We start from the raw sequence: 17,409 nt of genomic DNA, 5'->3' as shown, positions 1-17,409 counted from the left end.
TCTGTTAGATGTTTTTCTTCTCCTTTTTATTATGTGAAAAAATGATTTCGATGATGAGAAGGAAAAGAGAAGTCAGTTTCTTCCTGGCTTAACAGAGGAGTCAGCTCTCTGGGTCTGAGTCACCCCGTGTGGACTCACACAACTGAGCTGCCGAGCGAAGGGAGCTCGGGTCCTGGTGTCTCCCGTGGCTCTGTGTGGTCAGGGAGCCAGGGCGTCCCGTGCTGTGCTGATGGGTGATTCGAGCAGGCCTTCCCAAACTTCAGCTGAGAGATCAACGCCTACTTCCCTTACAGACAATGCCATGGCACGCTGCCACGTGAAGGCAGGTAGGCAGGGAGAAGGCCTGGACTTTCAAGTCAGAGACAATCCAATCCGCTTGGGTTTTTCATCTGTCAAATGAAGGAAGTGATGGCTTGCAGAAGTGTTGCCAGGATTGAATAGCATAATGTAGGTAAAGCACCCAGCACGCAGAGGGTGCTAAATGCATGGTCACTACTAGCATTGCTTTGTATTCAGATCAAACACAACAAAAGCTAAATTAAGCAACACAGTAACAAGCAAGGAATATTTTATTGTATGCATATTCCCCCAAAAAACACAAAAACAGAACACATAAATAGGAGCAAAGTTTCCTAGCCTCTCTGGGATACACAGGGCACCGTATCTTATAGAAACATAGCTAGTACAAGAACAAATTGTACCAATAACATTACCTTTTGTTTACCATGTCAAAAAAGGCTATAGAGAAAAACACTTTAAATTGTACTCTAATATAAATTTGTTGCACAATTAAACTTCAACTTACACAAAGAGTTACTATATAGTAAACTGCAGAAAATAGAGTAGGCATTCAACAATCTGCTCACAATTAACAATTAAGCAATAGACACCTGAAAAATATAGAACATATTACTTATTTGTTAAACCTCACATTTATAATGAGCAGATGGTTTAATCATTAATAGTAACTGGTTTCTTAGATTTTAGGAGATACCAGACCCAGTAACAGAAGTAGAAAGCACTTTAAGGAAAACTGATTTTAGAAAATATCTCCTTGGGTCTGAGCTATTGTGGTACATATCTGGGTCAGTTTCAACAGTTCAAAAAATGTAGGTACTTACAAACTGAACTCTTTGGGGAAAAGCAAGGTCAAACATTCTTGAGAGAGATTTTTATATCCTCTAGGTAGCAGGACGGAAACAGAACTTCAGTTAATGGAGGTTTACAATGTAATGATTAAATGTTATAGGGGTATTGTTATCACCTGGACTAACAGAGGGCAATTTAGAAACGTTTTTATAATAATGAATTGGCATTTCCTTATCACATACATACCAGCTCTAAATACAAGGATCTTCTCTGATAGTCTGGGCTTCTTAATCCCTGTTTGTACAAGTTAACTTGAGTATTCAGAAATGGAAAAACCAGTAAATTGTTTCTTGAATCACCATTTTAAATGGCCCTTTCAAGAGAAATGCAGTCAAAATAAGGCAGTAACTAGAAGCCCATCTGTCCCTCTTTTTGTGTGCCTAGTCAGTAAAATTGAGAAAACAATTTTGCCCACTTGTGCAAAAAATGTTACCCCATGTGCTACCTAGCGTGTGTTAGAGACAAGACAAGCCTGGCATGTATGTTTTCAGATAGAAACATTTTAATAGGCTTGTGGAGAGCAGCTTATATTGAAGTGTTCTCCTTTGCTTTTCTGAGATACTTCAATTCTTCCTTAAATACACATTTCCTTCTTGATTGATATTACCTCCGTCCCTCAGGAGGCACTACTACAGCTTTATGTTCTCTATGGGACACGGGGCTTTGTCATCAAGACATTTTTAAAATGAAAACACTCTGGAAGCTAGACAGTATTCTCGGCAGCTGTGAAACTGCTCGATCTGCCTCAGACGTGAGGAAGTCGCACGTCCTGGAAGTTCAATGAAAACACAAACACAGTCAGCACTCCTCCACAGGGCAAGGGAGCAACCATATTCCATTTTCCTTTCAGGGCTTAATAAAAATCCCCAGGATAGCACCTCTGTGTGGACTGAACCACGAACCAAACTAAAGTTAATGTAAGAAGCTTGATGTTTGACCTTGGGGTATAAAAATGACTTACCATCGTTCAATTTTTCTTCCAAATTTTGTTAGCGATACACATTTTGGAAAGAACCTAGGGAAAGTTTTTAAAGGAAACTCCTCTTTCAAGTGATGTAACACAAAAATTAGAAGGAACAACAAAAACCCTCAGTCTTTATTTTTTGAAGACAAGCCAACCTTCAATGCAGATGGGTCCAGCACATGATGTGCCCTGCTGCCTTCTTTTTCCTTTTTATCCTTGTCCCATGGCCATTAAGACATCTTAGTTTAATCGTCTGTCTTAAGCTTTTTAGTCCCTCTAAGAAGTTATAAAACAGATTTAGTCCCCTAGTTTCATCACATAGAAATATTATGCTGCCTTGATATGATCCCAATGTAGTGATGCAGTACTGAGTGGTTTTTTTAACCAATATCCATTGTAAGACTAACAAAGATACTGTTGCTATATATATGTTTGTTGTTTAAAAAAGTAGGCTCTTCTCCACTCACTTCCATAGTCCTAAATTAATGATACATTTACTATTATTAAAAAACACACATACATAAATATTTGAATATTAAAAAAATAGGCTTCCTATTCCCCACCTCTTCCTCATCCTGGTACTCTGTGGCCAAAGGCTTTAATGCCAGTAAGGACAACTTTGCTAGTTGTTAAGAAAGTGATTTACAATTTAGGAGTAACTCTGCACAACCTGATTGATATGACAGACCAATTTCCTTCTACCAAATACAAATAATGCTAGTTACAACTAACGTCAACATTGTTTAAAAGCTGTGGAGTGGCTCCTGTGGGAGCCACACATAGAAGGTGTCTGTTAGGAGTGCTGGACTATTCCATTTCCCCTCACCGTCAGGCTGACAGCTGGATTTTCCATTAGTCCTTCCTAACTGCAATGAGAACAAGTCAGACGGCTCATGTGACTCCCATGAAAACAGCACCATAGAAAAGTTTTGTTCTCAAAGCACGTTTCGGGGAAAGGAGAGAATGTGGACTGCCGCGGTTATTCTAGAAATTTCACAACTTAACAACAATTGCAAGAAGTTTGCCCAGGGCACACTGGCTGGGAAGAGAGCAAGTGAAGCAAGCCAAATGCTAGGTGCAGACTATGGCACTACCTGGAGAGAACGGATATCTTTGAGAAGTTTATTGGTAACTAAATGTAGAGAATATTCGTACACGGCCAGCATATAAGGAGAGCTCCTGGTTTCTTAAGTTCCTATTGCCACCCCTCAAGAAAGAGAGAACAAGTCCTCCTTCCTGTCATTCCTGCTCTGACACAGAGCCCTGGAGACCTGGGAGGCCCGCTAGTCTGAGTGTTTGTACTTGGGACTGCGTTAAGAAAGTTCTAAGCATTAATGTTTTTGTTCAATGTTTTCCTCTCTGAAGCCCTCACTGGCTAGATGACTCTCATCACGCATCAGCTCGCTGCTCATGAGGGAGCTTCCTTGAAGAAATCCCATTCCACAGGGAACCACTGCAGGACTTTTTCCATGATAGTCCCCACTGGTAGGTTCCACAAATGTCCCCCAAAGATACACCTTTACATTTTTCTTTTTAAAAGTGTGGACTGTTTTAAGTGGCTACTGTCCATTCACATGACAGGGACCGTGGGGCTACATGGGAAGAATTTCTTTTGGTGGAAACTGCTGCTCACAAGGTGTAGACATCGCCAAGCTCCTGGATCAATGTGGAGAAAATCCAGTTGCCAGACTGCAGCCCACCACAGGTGTCATGTCCCATATCTGCAAGGGAGAAAAGATGCACAGACAAGGCCGCACTGCTCATGTGGCCTAACAGCGAAACAACAATGGATTCTCCCATTCTCTTCTTCCACTACAGAACCTCCTTCAGATTTAGACAGAGATAAAGCAATGTTCTTCACTAAAATATGAAAAATGCTTAGAAGTAGTATTTTCACATTGGAAAATTATATCACAATGATGTTTCACTGTACATTTAATTTTTTAGCTGTTCACTGGGAATATAAAATACTTCATAGCTTCACAATTCAAGAAAGCTACTGAACACTAAAGACTTACTTTCCATTTCCTTGTTAGTGACCCTAAGATTTAAGGAAAAAATACGTGTGGCTATTCCTTACACTCAGGGTGCCTTCTGCACAGGGTTTAAAGGAACACTGACAAGGAAAGGAACACCTAGAGACAGTGGTTGGTGAAGGCCCAGGCTGGCAGGGGAGGGAGAGATGCTGGAGGCCAGAGCTCCGCACCCACAAGATGGGCCCCCGGCCCTCACCAGCTCACTCTCCCAGACCCACATGGCGGAGGAAAACACTACCAGGATGAACTGCCACTTGGGGCACAGAAATACACAAAGCATGCAGTCTGTCACTCATGGCTTTGAACTGGAAGTAGTTGCTTAGAAAAAGGGAAGGCAGGCTTGCCAGTCAGAAAAGGGGGTACACCAGAAGCGTCGTAAGCCCAGGCACAGCACGATGCTGGAGTAATCTAAACTGAGATGCTAGAGGACACACCTAAGGCAGCCTACCTTTACCACACGATCGGTCCCACAGGTCACCATCAGTCCCCTAGCAACATCCATGGACATGTGGGAAATGTTATGTTTTCCTTCATGAAAGGTTGCTAGAGAAGTCCGACTAACAAAGAGAAAAAGATAAAACTCACCAGCCTGTACCTAGAACGAAGGGATTTCTTTTTTTTAAGCAACACAAGAATATATCCAAAATAGTGTAAAAATTTGCTCTTTAAAATGTGGCTATACTTTTTAAACCGAACTCTATTATTTTAAAAATGTCGGAAAGCATGTAAATTGCAAGACTGTTTTCTAAAAGGTTTTCTGAAATTGCCAAATTACTTTTTTTTACTAGAAAGACTTATATTCCTAGACCAAAAAAAAAAAAAAAAAAAAAAAAAAAAAAACAACGCGAGCCTTTCGTATGCAAGAGGAACTGCACTGGATGAGATCATGCGATGCTGGGAGCTAAACTCTCATCGGGAGGCTGCAGGTGTCTCCAAAATTCTTTGCCATTCACAGGGGCAGTGCTGTCTACAGCACCGGCTCCATCACTGCAGCCCTAAAACCCCCAGTGATAATTCACTCGTCAACACCGGTGGTGATAAAACAGCTTCCAACGTGCGCCTCTGCTGAGGTTAGGAAATCTGCTACAGTCACGTGCCACTCAAGGACGGGATGGGTTCTGAGCAATGTGTCATTAGACAAATATGTCACTGTGCAAGCATCATAAAGGTCACTTACTCAAACCTAGATTGTGCAACCCACTGCACACAGAGGCTGTATAAAACAGCCTGTGGCGCCAATGCCCCAAACCTGTGTTTCATGTTATTGTATTGAATATTGTACGCAACTGTAACACAATGCTATTTGTTTATCTGAACATACCAAGGCTACCATGTCACTAGGCAACAGCAATTTTCCACGTGTACTTTAAAAATGATTCAAAGGGAAGGGAAAGAAAATGGTGCCTTGGCCTTCATGGATCTGCCTGAATCAGGGCTGAATGGAGTGCACAGACAGATGCGTCTCATACAAATAGTTACTTAAGAATAGACTGCTAGGTTAGATTTCTGTGCAAGAAAGAACACTGGTCTCTTGAGTTTTCCCAGCAATTATATTTACATCTACATGGGAGCAAAGGTCGGAGCACTGGATGTTTCTGTAGAGACAGTCCAACCACTGCTGTGCGTGCGCACAGGGACTTGCTCCCACAAAGCACCCTGTGGGATTCGAGGACTTGGGAATGTCTACTCAGTTGCTGGACTCATGTTAGTGTTCTTCACGGTGCTCAGGCCAATGGGGGCACATAGCAGTGGTATTAAGTCATAAGACTAGAACAGAAAAGTTTTATATAATTCGGAAGAGAGAAATACATGGGTACACATCTGTCATTATTTTTCAGGGTCTTCACAGTGCAGAAACCCAATAGACAGAGGTAGTAAGTTGCAAAAAGACAAAGGGATGTAAACACTCACTCTTCGTCTTTGATGGAGTCGTAGCAGGAATCGCAAACCCGGACTTGGAACTCGAAGCCCATGACGGGGTAACTTGAACGCTTGCTGCTGCACTTCCCACAGACAGCCTGCCCGCATTTCCTGCAGTGATGCTTCCAGAGTGACAGGGAGGAGGAACACAGGATGTTAGTCTTTGCTTTAATGTAGACGGTCTTCCTTCAGGGCAAGGCAGTAGGACTGAGAAAGACCTGCCTTGAATTATAATCACTCAATTCGATGCATCAACACTCAAAAGACAGTCTTAACACCAGTCAAGGATTTACAAATAATCTTGTTTTTTGAGGAAAATACTTTTTATTCATTCTTAGTAGCTATCTACATATCAAACAACATTATTAAAACCAAGTTCAAGTTCATTTAAGAGCATAATCACTGCAGAGTCTGCAAAGGAAAAATCTATTCCTATGTTTGTAAAAAGCTTTAAAATAACTTTTTAATGTATTATGTCTTCATTAAGAAACTACTATAAAATCACACATTTGCTATTTCTTTCAATCTCTCAAATTATGATTCTGGAAATGTTTTCACAAATTCCAAAACAGTACAATTATAATTACTGATTCTAACATACTCTTTTACCACTAAAAGTTTAGTGACTGGTACTTTTTCTTCTCTTTTCTGGTTGTTAGCAGCTTCCTTTAAAAGGAGGGAATACTTCAATATTCCACCATCAATTACAATGCACTAGTTAACACCAGACATGCATTGTGAGAAGATGGCTAATGATAGAATTTAGGTGCTCAGAGATTTAGAGTGTTATGAAGGCTAAAATAATTCCTATATTGCCTGCTAGTATCATATCAAAAACATCCCATATCAAAGCTACTGTAGTTTTGTGAGTAAAATCAAAGTTTAACACATACAAGCTTCAGGCTAATCAGCCTAGAGGCACAACCAGTAGTAAGAGGAATAAAATCAGCATTTTGTTTGATTCACCTACAGAAATTCACATTCACCCTAAGTGGCTACCTTCAAGGCTGCTGTAGAAATATATATTTATTTATATTATATATATATACATATATTACAGAACTTTAGTACTTCATGAATATCAGTTTTACAAGAATATTTGAAATCTGTAGGCCATTTGGGACATGTATCTGTACTCCCATGTTCACTGCAGCACAATTCATAATAGCTAAGATATGAAATCAACCAAGATGTCTCTTTAACTATTGCATAGATAAAGAAATTATGGTATATATACATTAGGGAGTACTACTCAGCTGTAAAAAAAAAATGAAATCCTGTCTTTTGCAACAAGATGGACACAACTGGAAGTCATTATACTTAGTAAAATAAGCCAGCCCCAAAGGCAGATATCATATGTGTTTACTGATCTGAGGTAACTTACAGAGTACCTAAAATGTAATGCATTGGAGTGAAATGGACATTTCAAGATCTGATGATTGTTCACAGCTCTTGTCTCTTCTGTTGAGGAACAGTATGTTTTTCTTCATACTATTTGTTGAACTCTTTTACTTAGTGTAGGGTTAACTTTATGATCATTAAGGAAACTGAAAATAGATCTTTGTAAAAACTAAGAGTGGGAGGCTGGTGCTGTGGCTCAATAGGCTAATCCTCCACCTTGTGGTGCCGGCACACCGGGTTCTAGTCCCAGTCGGGGTGCTGGGTTCTAGTCCCGGTTGCCCCTCTTCCAGTCCAGCTCTCTGCTGTGGCCCGGGAGTGCAGTGGAGGGTGGCCTAAGTGCTTGGGCCCTGCACCCCATGGGAGACCAGGAGAAGCACCTGGCTCCTGGCTTTGAATCAGTGCAGAGTGCCAGCCGCAGCAGCTATTGGAGGGTGAACCAACAGCAAAAAGGAAGACCTTTCTCTGTCTCTCTCTCACTGTCCACTCTGCCTGTCAAAAAAACAAACAAACAAACAAAAAACAAAAAACTAAGAGTGGGAATGGGAAAGAGAGGAGAAAGAAGGTTTGGAGCGTTGGCAGGAGGGAGAGTAGGGTGGAAGAATCACTGTGTGCCTAAAGCTTTATGTATATAATACACAAAACTTGTATAACAAATAATTTTTAGAATAAGGAAAAGGAGAAGGAAAGAAGACGGGAGGAAGGAAAAAGGAGGAAGGACATATCATTATGTACAAAATTGTACAAAATTGTATCTACAAGTCACATTGAATCTGTTAAAACTGATTAAAACCAACAGAAAAGGAAGACCTTTCTCTCTGTCTCTCTCTCTCTAACTCTGCCTGTCAAAAAAAAAAAATCTTTTTTAATGGGGTAGAAAATGACTTAGAATCATGAGACAACTGTGAGTTAAATACAATATTTTAGGCTTACTTCTGGACCATTTCATTACACAAATTTAATTATATAGCCTTTAAAACATGTAAGCTATATCTTAATAGGCAGTCTCCATTCCTGTTTTACTTTTTCTAAACATTTCAAAACTATTGATTGCTTTTCTATTAGATGATTTTGAGTTTTATAATCTTTTTGAAAATTAAAAATGTCTGGCTTTGGTTTTGACTTAATTACATTAAACTTCTAACCTAAAAACAAAATAATAAAATGTTTAGCATGATACTTAAAAAAACATGGTGCTTAAAACATGTTTATAATAAAAATGTTCTAGGTATACTTATGAAGGAATGATTTAGAATAATTAAAATTCTTAGGGTTTGAATATTCCAGTAAGGACTAAATCATTACTTTTTATCTGCTTGCAACAGCATAAGGCATACGATTGTAGGTCTTAATTTATTCTAATTTTGTGCTTGGCTAATAATATGAAACATTGATTTTAATAAGTAGTAATCTTCAGCTGAAAGATGCTTCTTAAAATCATTAGAAATTTTAAGGGGCCGACGCTGTGGCGCAGTGGGTTAACACCCTGGCCCAAAGTGCTGGCATCCCATGTTGGCACCGATTCTAGTCCTAGATGCTCCTCTTCCGATCCAACTCTCTGCTGTGGCCTGGCAAAGCAGTGGAAGATGGCCCAGGTCCTTGGGCCCTTTCACCCTCGTGGGAGACCCGGAGGAAGCTCTTGGCTCCTGGCCCCTGGCTTTGGATTGGCGCAGCTCCGGCTGTAGCAATCAATTTGGGAGTGAACCATCGGATGGAAGACCTCTCTCTCTCTGCCTCTCCTCGCTCTGTGTAACTCTTTCAAATAAATAAATAAATCTTTTAAAAAAAGAATGTATTCATTTCCTGTTTTTAAAAAATAAATTTTAAAATACTATACTATTTATTTTATTTGCGAGGCAGAGTGAGAGGAGAGAAGGAGAGAGAAAATTAGCTCCCATCCACTGGTTCACTTCCCAGATGCCCACCAGGCCAAATCTGAGAGCTGGACACTCAATCTGGGTCTCCCACACGGGTGGCACGGATGCAAGAACTGGAGCCATCGCCTGCTGCCTACTAGGGTGTGCATTAACACGAAGATGGAATCAGGAGTGGCACTCAGGCACTCTGATATGGGACATGAGCATCCCAACTAGCGTCTTAACATCTAAACAAAATTTTGTCTCTGATAGATCTTTCATCTATTTAAAGAGAGGCTCTCAGGATTTTCCATGTATCCCTGTTTTTCCAATGCAGGACAAGCAATGGAATAGTTAGGTAACACAGACTTGCAGGCCCCATGAAAAGTCTTACTCATTGTGAGTCACACAATGATAGTGACTTTTAAAAATGTAGAAATTAACAGCAGTTTCAGGAACAAAGTATGATTCCAAACAAACAAAAACCAAAACATAAACCCAAGACAGATTAATTATACAAATAAGGAAACACATGACATCCCAGTTATGGCCCAACATTGGCCACTCACCTGTCGCAACCCCAGTGTCTTTGTGTCCCACATCTGCTTTAGGTTCCAGAAAAAGGGCTGCTCACATTTCTGACAAGAGTCACTCTCTAGCCACTGAGGAGCCTGGGGATTGGGAGCAGAAAATCAAAGCCAACTTTAATGCCTTTGGGTGTTTACACCGATGTTTCAGATATTAATACCCTAGTTCTACTCCTTGCTGGAGTTCTACCTGCTGCATTTCCTTTTAATCCTGCAGTATACTCTAGCTGGTTACCTTGCTCAATATTATGTTAGTGTTTTGAGTAACTATTAGAATTTTACCGATGTTTACAGAGCTATTAACTTGTAATCTACAGCTAAGAGGGAAGAATTCAATTTGATTGTGATCTCTTAAGGGTTGTCTTTATACATTTCTTTTCTATGCTAAAGTTGGTTGAAATCTACATCCAGCTGAGTAGAAACCCAGTTCTTGCATCACCTGATGAACTACCTCTTGGGACGACCTGCGGAGTCCTAGGTGATAATCAGGAGAGGTCCAAAATTCACCAACCCTCCCCTCCTGTAAGCCCCCACAGCCATCCTGCAGCCCCCACGGAACAGTCAGCTCTGGCAGTCTAAGTCTTTGTACACATTTCAGGAGAATGTGTACCTCCAATGAACCCATATTTGCTAGTCCTACTCATCTTTATACAGGATACCTCAAAAAGTGAATGAAAAAATGCAAGATTGCACTGTGCCCCATACAAATGTACACCTTTAATCCAAAATCAAAAGAAATAAAAGATAAGCATATTTTGGCGTAAAAAAAATTTGAAATCCATGCATACTCATATTTACAGCCTGCCACACAGTACTTTCTCAACGCATTTTGTTGTTGCTGAAACACAGGAAATCAAAGTCTCAAAATGTATTAAGAACTTAGAAAATATTTCTCTAAACAAAATACAAACTATATTACATTCCAAGAGGAACCTGTTAAAGGCTTGTTTAACCCCATTTAGTGTTAGGGTTCAATAAAATGGTAGGAAATACCATTTTCCATAAATTGATCCAAGCAAAGATTATGAGATAAGAAATAATTTTTTCTTCATCTTGAAAGCTAACACTCAAGAAAAAAACATGTCTCTTAAGAGAGACAAGGATGGTGGAATAAAAATTTCCAAATGGCACTGACCTTTCAAAAACACGCAGTGTGGATGGGGAGTTTATACAGGCTCTCTAGGGAGTTTTGGTGGCTTAAAGGATGAGTGCCCCTAGTTCTTTATTTTGCTTCCTGTTACATCAAACCTTTTGGCCTTCCTGTTGCTTGTTTTGGATATTACTGGCAGGTCTACAGATGCCAGCCACTAGAAAGGCCTTTTCCCTCTGGAGGCGAGGAGGTGGGTGAGGAAGGCATTCTCCACCAAGTGCAGTGGACTCACAGAGGAGAGGCTTCCTTAAATACTGGGGGAAATGTCAGAAGAGAGGGAAGCAAGTGACAGAGATGTGTAGCTATGAGGAAGACTATCACCTTGATGTAGAACACTCTTCTTTCTGTGGTCAATGGAAGCGAGAAGATGTTAGAGGCTAATGATGTTTGGGAATACTGCCTGGGAACAACACTAGGAGACTAAACTAGGAGACACAGGGTTGTGTTACCAACAGCAAGGACACATTTAATTGCAGGGAGAATTAAAAAAAATATTTGAAAGGCAGAGTTGCAGGGAGGTTATTGGGGGTGGGGTGGGAGAGATAGATATTCCATCCACTGGTTCACTCCCCAAATGGCCACAATGGTCGGGGCTGTGCCAGGTCAAAGCCAGAAGCCAAGAGCTTCTTCTGGGTCTCCCACATGGGTGCAAGGGACCAAGCACTTGGGCCATCCTCTGCCGCTTCCCCAGGCACAACAGGAGGGAACTGGATCAGAAGGGGAACAGCCAAGGCTTGCACTGTTGCCCATATGGGACACGGTGTCACAGGTGGTGTCTTAACCTACTAAGCTACAATGCTGGCCCCATATCCCCATCTCATGTTGAGGGACGGATCCAGGTATATCTCCTGTAATATCACAGTCAAATGGAGCAAAAACAGCACAAAATGTATTTCTTGAGTTCTCATCACAATCCAGGAGATACAGAGCAACATCAGCTCTATTTTACTGGGGAAAAAACCTGTGGCTCAGAGATTGAAGCAGCTGCATCCTGGGAGATCAAGCAGTCCAGCACGTGTCCCTCTGCATGCCCACAGCACTCTTACAGCCTCTGGAATTGGGTCCCATTTACTTCACCCCATGGGGAACTCCGAACATCTGGGGGACGCTGGCCAAGAGAACTGAGCTCTTGCCTCAGGGAGCCTATCTGTGTCTAAGAGTTCAAGAAAGAATGTTACTTTGGTAAGCTGGAGGAGACAGTGGCACAAAAGAGGAAAAGATATGCTTAAAACAACTTGAAATAACAAACCAAAATAATACATAATAGGGTTTTGGAAGATTTTAATATAAGAAATACAAGCAGTTTTAGTAGGATTCAGTTTAGCTACCATGAGCTACCTGCTATATGCTGTTACTTAAGGACAAAAAGTTCTGTCTGAGCAGAACGGAAGAGAGTATTAACTGATCACGATGACTGCTTCACTTGATCGTTTAGATCCTGTCCTATCTGCCTAATCTGAACAAAGATGACACAAGCATTGCACTAGTTCCATTGTACTACTAACCATTAACCGCTGCTCTATTCTACACTGCACTAGTATGTAAGACATTCTGTAATCTTCCAGTTCATAATAAAGTTTTGTTGCACGAGGATTCATTTTCTCTTATTACTGTTCCTTGCCCACTTATATTTTGTGACGATATCCAAAAAGGAGCCCCTTTAATTCTGTCTGGCAGGGAGCAAATTCATTTCCAACCTGACGGTGGAGTGGCTGATAGTCACAGTGAGCTGGAATGCTCCCACCAGTATCTCCAGGATTTAGGAGAAAATTCTAGATGTGCAACATGGAGTGAGAGAATCCATCAATCCTCCATGCCTCTGCCTTTCAAGATCCTATAAATTATACAAAACTCGAACTCGAGGCGAGAACTTCACAGACCATGTGTTGCTGGCCTTAGTGCTACATTTACTCAACTGGTAAAGGAGAACCCTACTAAAAATAATGCATTCTGAACACAACTGGCTCTCCCATCTCTCCTACAGATGAGTAAAAGGAAGTGACCTGCCCCCACACAGGAAGCACCTTGACTGATGGAACTATTTTTTCTTTCCCTAGATGTACAAATATATTCTACAATTATATAACAGTGAAGGTAGGAATCCTGCTTCTACTTTCTAAGCACTTTTTCTAAAAGAACTTATCACGGAGAAGAGCAGTAGCCTGGAATCTAACTGTTAAATGCTACCAGTAGCCTTCAGCACCAAAGACGTCTGTCCCTCATTATTCAGGAAATACATCGTCTCTCTGGGTTTTCTGCTCTTTCAGAATGAGACTGAAGAAAGCTCAGGAAACAGAATACTGTCTTAGTCTTTCTTGGTACATACAACCAGTAGCTAACAAATATGAAACACAGTTCAAATAAATTTTTGCAATGAAATTATGACATATAATACTGAGCCAACATTATATAATTTGGTAATTTTAAGTTTGATAATTTTGTATATGTTTACCATTTTTTTTAGAAAATTCAAAAAGAGAAATTAACCAGCATATAGTTCATTGAAATTCTTCCACTGGGACTTGTCCTGTAGGTTACTGAAAGGCCAGCAAGCAGTACCTCACTGTATTATGCACTGCATTTTATTATTTATAGAGCAGCCTGTTTCTTTCACTGGACTACAAGCCTCTCAAGGACAAGGATCTTTGTATAAAGAATACAGTAGCCACAATGTCTGGAAATGAGTAATGTCACTGTGTTTTTTAAAAAGATCAAACTCCCTGGACTGTTTCTTCTGGGGCAAGGTTTATTCAGTGAGACACAGACTCACAAATAATCAGAGGCAACACAAAGCAGGCACACAGGCAAGGGTCAGTGGGAAGTCTGCTCTAGTGCCTGGTGTCTGCTCTGACAGTACCCAGCAAACGGAGCTATGCACTGCTACAAAGCACAGCACACTGCACTGATCTGTGACAACACACAACACAGTATGTACTGTGATGCAACATCAATAAACATTTATAACAAACATCCATGTTTCCAGATCACCCAGCTACCCTGCAGGTGCCTGGCATGTGTTCATGAAATAAAACTACCAGTCATTAAGTCCTTAATACTTTAAACTCTTCTCTGGAATCAATTCCTTTGCTACTGATATCACAGGCTTTTACATGCTGCTTAGGAAATGCAGACAAGAGCAGAAGTGAGTATGGAAACTGCCTGGAAATCATGTGATGACATCCATAAGAAGCCTTGAAATGTGCATATCCCTGGATACATAAGGTCTGTTTTCAGAATTATGTCTGAAATACTTAACTGAACAATCATACAATGAAAAATCAAAAATATGCACTCTAGAATTACTCAAAACAGAATACAACGATTATGCAGATGAGTCAGAGTGTCTGAGGAACTGGAAGAGGCTTCAGACGCCATCTCATTCAATGATCTCACCTTATGAAGGAGCGAATGGACACTCAGAAATTCATTAAAATACTTATCCAAACCAGATCTCAAAACCAGTTAGTAGCCCAACCAAGTTGGAAGTCAGGTTGCCAGAAAAGGACCCTATGTCAACATGAACTCAGTGAGACGGAACTTCATGGAAAACAAAAGCAGAGAAATATTTTCCTGCAAAAACGTCAAGTGCCTAGCTATGTCCCTGAGGGTTGCCACAGAAGAATGTCTCAGGTTTCCACACACGAATGCTACGGGGCCCTAGAATGCTTTGGAGGACTCCCATGCAGTCCAAATCCCTGGATGTGCTGGGAGGCTGTGTGTCTCAACGTGTTCTCTCAAGGCCGAGAATCAGCGTACACGCTGTCTGCATCGGTGGAAACTTCATGAGTACTGCACACAATGCAAATTGACATGCTGGACCCTGTCAGACAGCTGTCTGCGAGTGGTACACTGAGAGGTCGGACTGTCCACATCGCAGTCAGGATTTACAGCCTGCAGGGTGGGACACCGAGAAGCCAGGCTCTGCCCAGCCTCTCCTGGTCCGCCACGACTTGCTCTGCATCTTACCTCTTCTCTGCTAACATCCATGTTCCACACTGCAATCCCACCGTCCGAGGAACAGGAAACCAGCTGCCTTGTGAGCTGAAGGTAACACAGCGACTGTACCCTGTCACTGCAGACAGCACACAAAATGGTCACTCGTCTCAATAAGGAAAAACAGGAACTGCCTTCATTGATGCCCACAGCTCTTCCCTCAATTGAATAAGCAAATGGCATTTTATCTCTGATTGCTTGGTATGTAATAAGGATTCCAGTATATAAACTTGGACATTCTATACCTTATCACACAGAATCACAGTTTTCATACAATGAGGAGTGCTGCTTTCAAATACGTAGAACTGCAGGACAGAGCCGAGAGGAGGACAACGATTTTCTACACTAATTTCCATGATTTCTTTCAGATGGACAAGAAACAGACAAAAAGCAAACGGGATCTAATTCCATTGCTGGAGTACGATTCGTATGATAGACACCATGGAGATCACCAGCAGTATAAACACACACACATGTGTAGACACAGATGTGGTGGAGAAACCTGCCCTCTTCCTACATGCTTGTCAGACTACTCCCCTGGATGCCCGAGGAAACAACCTCTTGGCCTGTTTACTTTTGTGTGGAACCTTTCCTTGGCTGGTTGTCAATTTGCTTGTGATTACAGTAAACAGCTACAGCCTACTGAACAAAGAAGAAAGGAAAAGGGTGGGGGAGGAACTTTACATTCCTTTTCTGTTCAAGACCAGAAGTCAAGAGCCCAGGAATTCTAATGTTGGAACTTGGGCAAATACGACTGTGTCAGACCACACATTACTTCTGAATGAAATATATTTTAGAACACAAAGCAGTTTAGACAACCAGTTCAAGAACGGCTTGGTATTGCATGGCATACAATCTTCCATGGTCAGTGTCCTCACCTGCAATCTAACTCACACCCTCCTTGAGCAGATACTTCAACAGGGCAACCCCTTGGGAGAGAAAGTGCCAAGTGCCCTTTAGACTAATGAGGAGGAAAACCCTGTAATGAATCCTCCACTGAAACCCTCCGCTGAACACCAGTGACTCAGGACTGAGAGAAAGCAGACAGAAGTGGATGGAATCCCACTAAACTGGCATCCTAAAAGATGGGGCTTGCATGAAGTCATGGCCGAACACCAATGCTGTCCCCTGGTTCCCTGACAACTGACCCTTTCCCCACCCCACAAAGGGTCACGTACTGATGGCCCTGAAGCAGCAGCGTCCGGCCTTTCCTGCCTCCAATGTCCCACATGATGATGCTGTTGTCAGAAGCTCCGGAGAAGAGTAACCGCTGAATGGGGTCCCACCACAGGCACGCAATACTACCTGAGGATATGAAGAGAGAAAGGAGGGACGCGGGGAGGGAAGGAGAGATCAAGTGTGACTGCATCAGGACATGTACATCTGATGGCTGAAGACAGAACTAGGACCAGCTGAGTTACCTAAATGAGAATATGTATCCTTACTGTACAACCGTTCATTGAACCACACGATCCTGAGCCATAGAGAAGACACATCGCATCCTCTGTCCATTAAACTACTTTTTATAGTTATACAAAGATTCTTAAACAAATTTCTTCTTGTACTGTCACAATAAATTATTATAAAGTAGTTATACATGAAGTGTTAGTTCAGAGAAAGCTCTTGGAAAAAAAAATATTGTGACCAGTACAGTTACTATGGTTACCTTATACAAGATAAAAATCTACATTATTTCAGGGCTCTGGGACTTCACAGGCATTTTGCCCCAAGATGTCTATGTTTAAGAAAATTCAATTAAGTGTTAGGTGTGGAGGTGGGGGGAGAGCCTGCAAATGTATCACATAATTATGCCAAAGAATTTAGAGTAAAAAAATCTAAACCTTACATTCCATCTTCTATTTGGGGTAGTTTATCCAATTTGATACATTGGTTTATACAGTTTCTCTTTCAATGTATTTCTTCATTGTTAACTGACTGCTACTTGCCTAGCACAAAAGGTATAAATAAATCATAAAATTGAACCGATCTCATACATTTTGGTAAGAATATTGAAAATTAATAAAGCCATATTCAACAGAAAACAATATAAACCAGTTTCACACACAAAGTTTCCAAAATCAGAAAAGTTAAAAAAAACTTATTCAGGAAAACTGGAATTAGGAGTCAATTTTGCATGAATTCTCCGGCTGTTTAATACTGTGCCCCATCCACTTCAGCTAGAGGCAGAATGGCAGCTAAACATAGTTTTTCAATTTGAAAATGACTAAGTAGTTACCAGAAGCTATCTGCCCTTAGCAACTCAGAGAATCCTGAAGAGCCTGGGGGTCATGAGAGGATTAGTCATAAACGGAAAGTGGTTTCTTCAGGGGCCTCTGCTTTCCTGCCCAGAAATATT

At 41.2% G+C, this 17,409-nt stretch overlaps 1 protein-coding gene across 3 annotated transcripts in view; it reads right to left on the bottom strand.

The window, feature by feature from the left end:
* Positions 1-551: 551 nt before the first annotated feature.
* WDFY1 (WD repeat and FYVE domain containing 1) overlaps positions 552-17,409 on the bottom strand; it is a 61,631-nt gene continuing 44,773 nt past the window's right edge. For all 3 annotated transcript variants that reach the window (XM_002712502.5, XM_051848116.2, XM_070070148.1), the window contains exons 7-12: positions 16,232-16,358; positions 15,027-15,132; positions 9,893-9,994; positions 6,061-6,191; positions 4,598-4,706; positions 552-3,834 (exon numbers count right to left, since the gene is read on the bottom strand). In XM_002712502.5, the coding sequence (XP_002712548.2) occupies positions 3,775-3,834; positions 4,598-4,706; positions 6,061-6,191; positions 9,893-9,994; positions 15,027-15,132; positions 16,232-16,358 (635 nt within the window). In that variant the 3' untranslated portion in view covers positions 552-3,774. The remainder of the gene's footprint in view (positions 3,835-4,597; positions 4,707-6,060; positions 6,192-9,892; positions 9,995-15,026; positions 15,133-16,231; positions 16,359-17,409) is intronic.

This window comes from Oryctolagus cuniculus, chromosome 3 (assembly GCF_964237555.1).
Source record: "Oryctolagus cuniculus chromosome 3, mOryCun1.1, whole genome shotgun sequence".
Lineage (NCBI taxonomy): Eukaryota > Metazoa > Chordata > Mammalia > Lagomorpha > Leporidae > Oryctolagus > Oryctolagus cuniculus.
The sequence above is the reverse complement of the archived record's forward strand: the minus strand, read 5'-3'. Positions and strand labels throughout refer to the sequence as shown.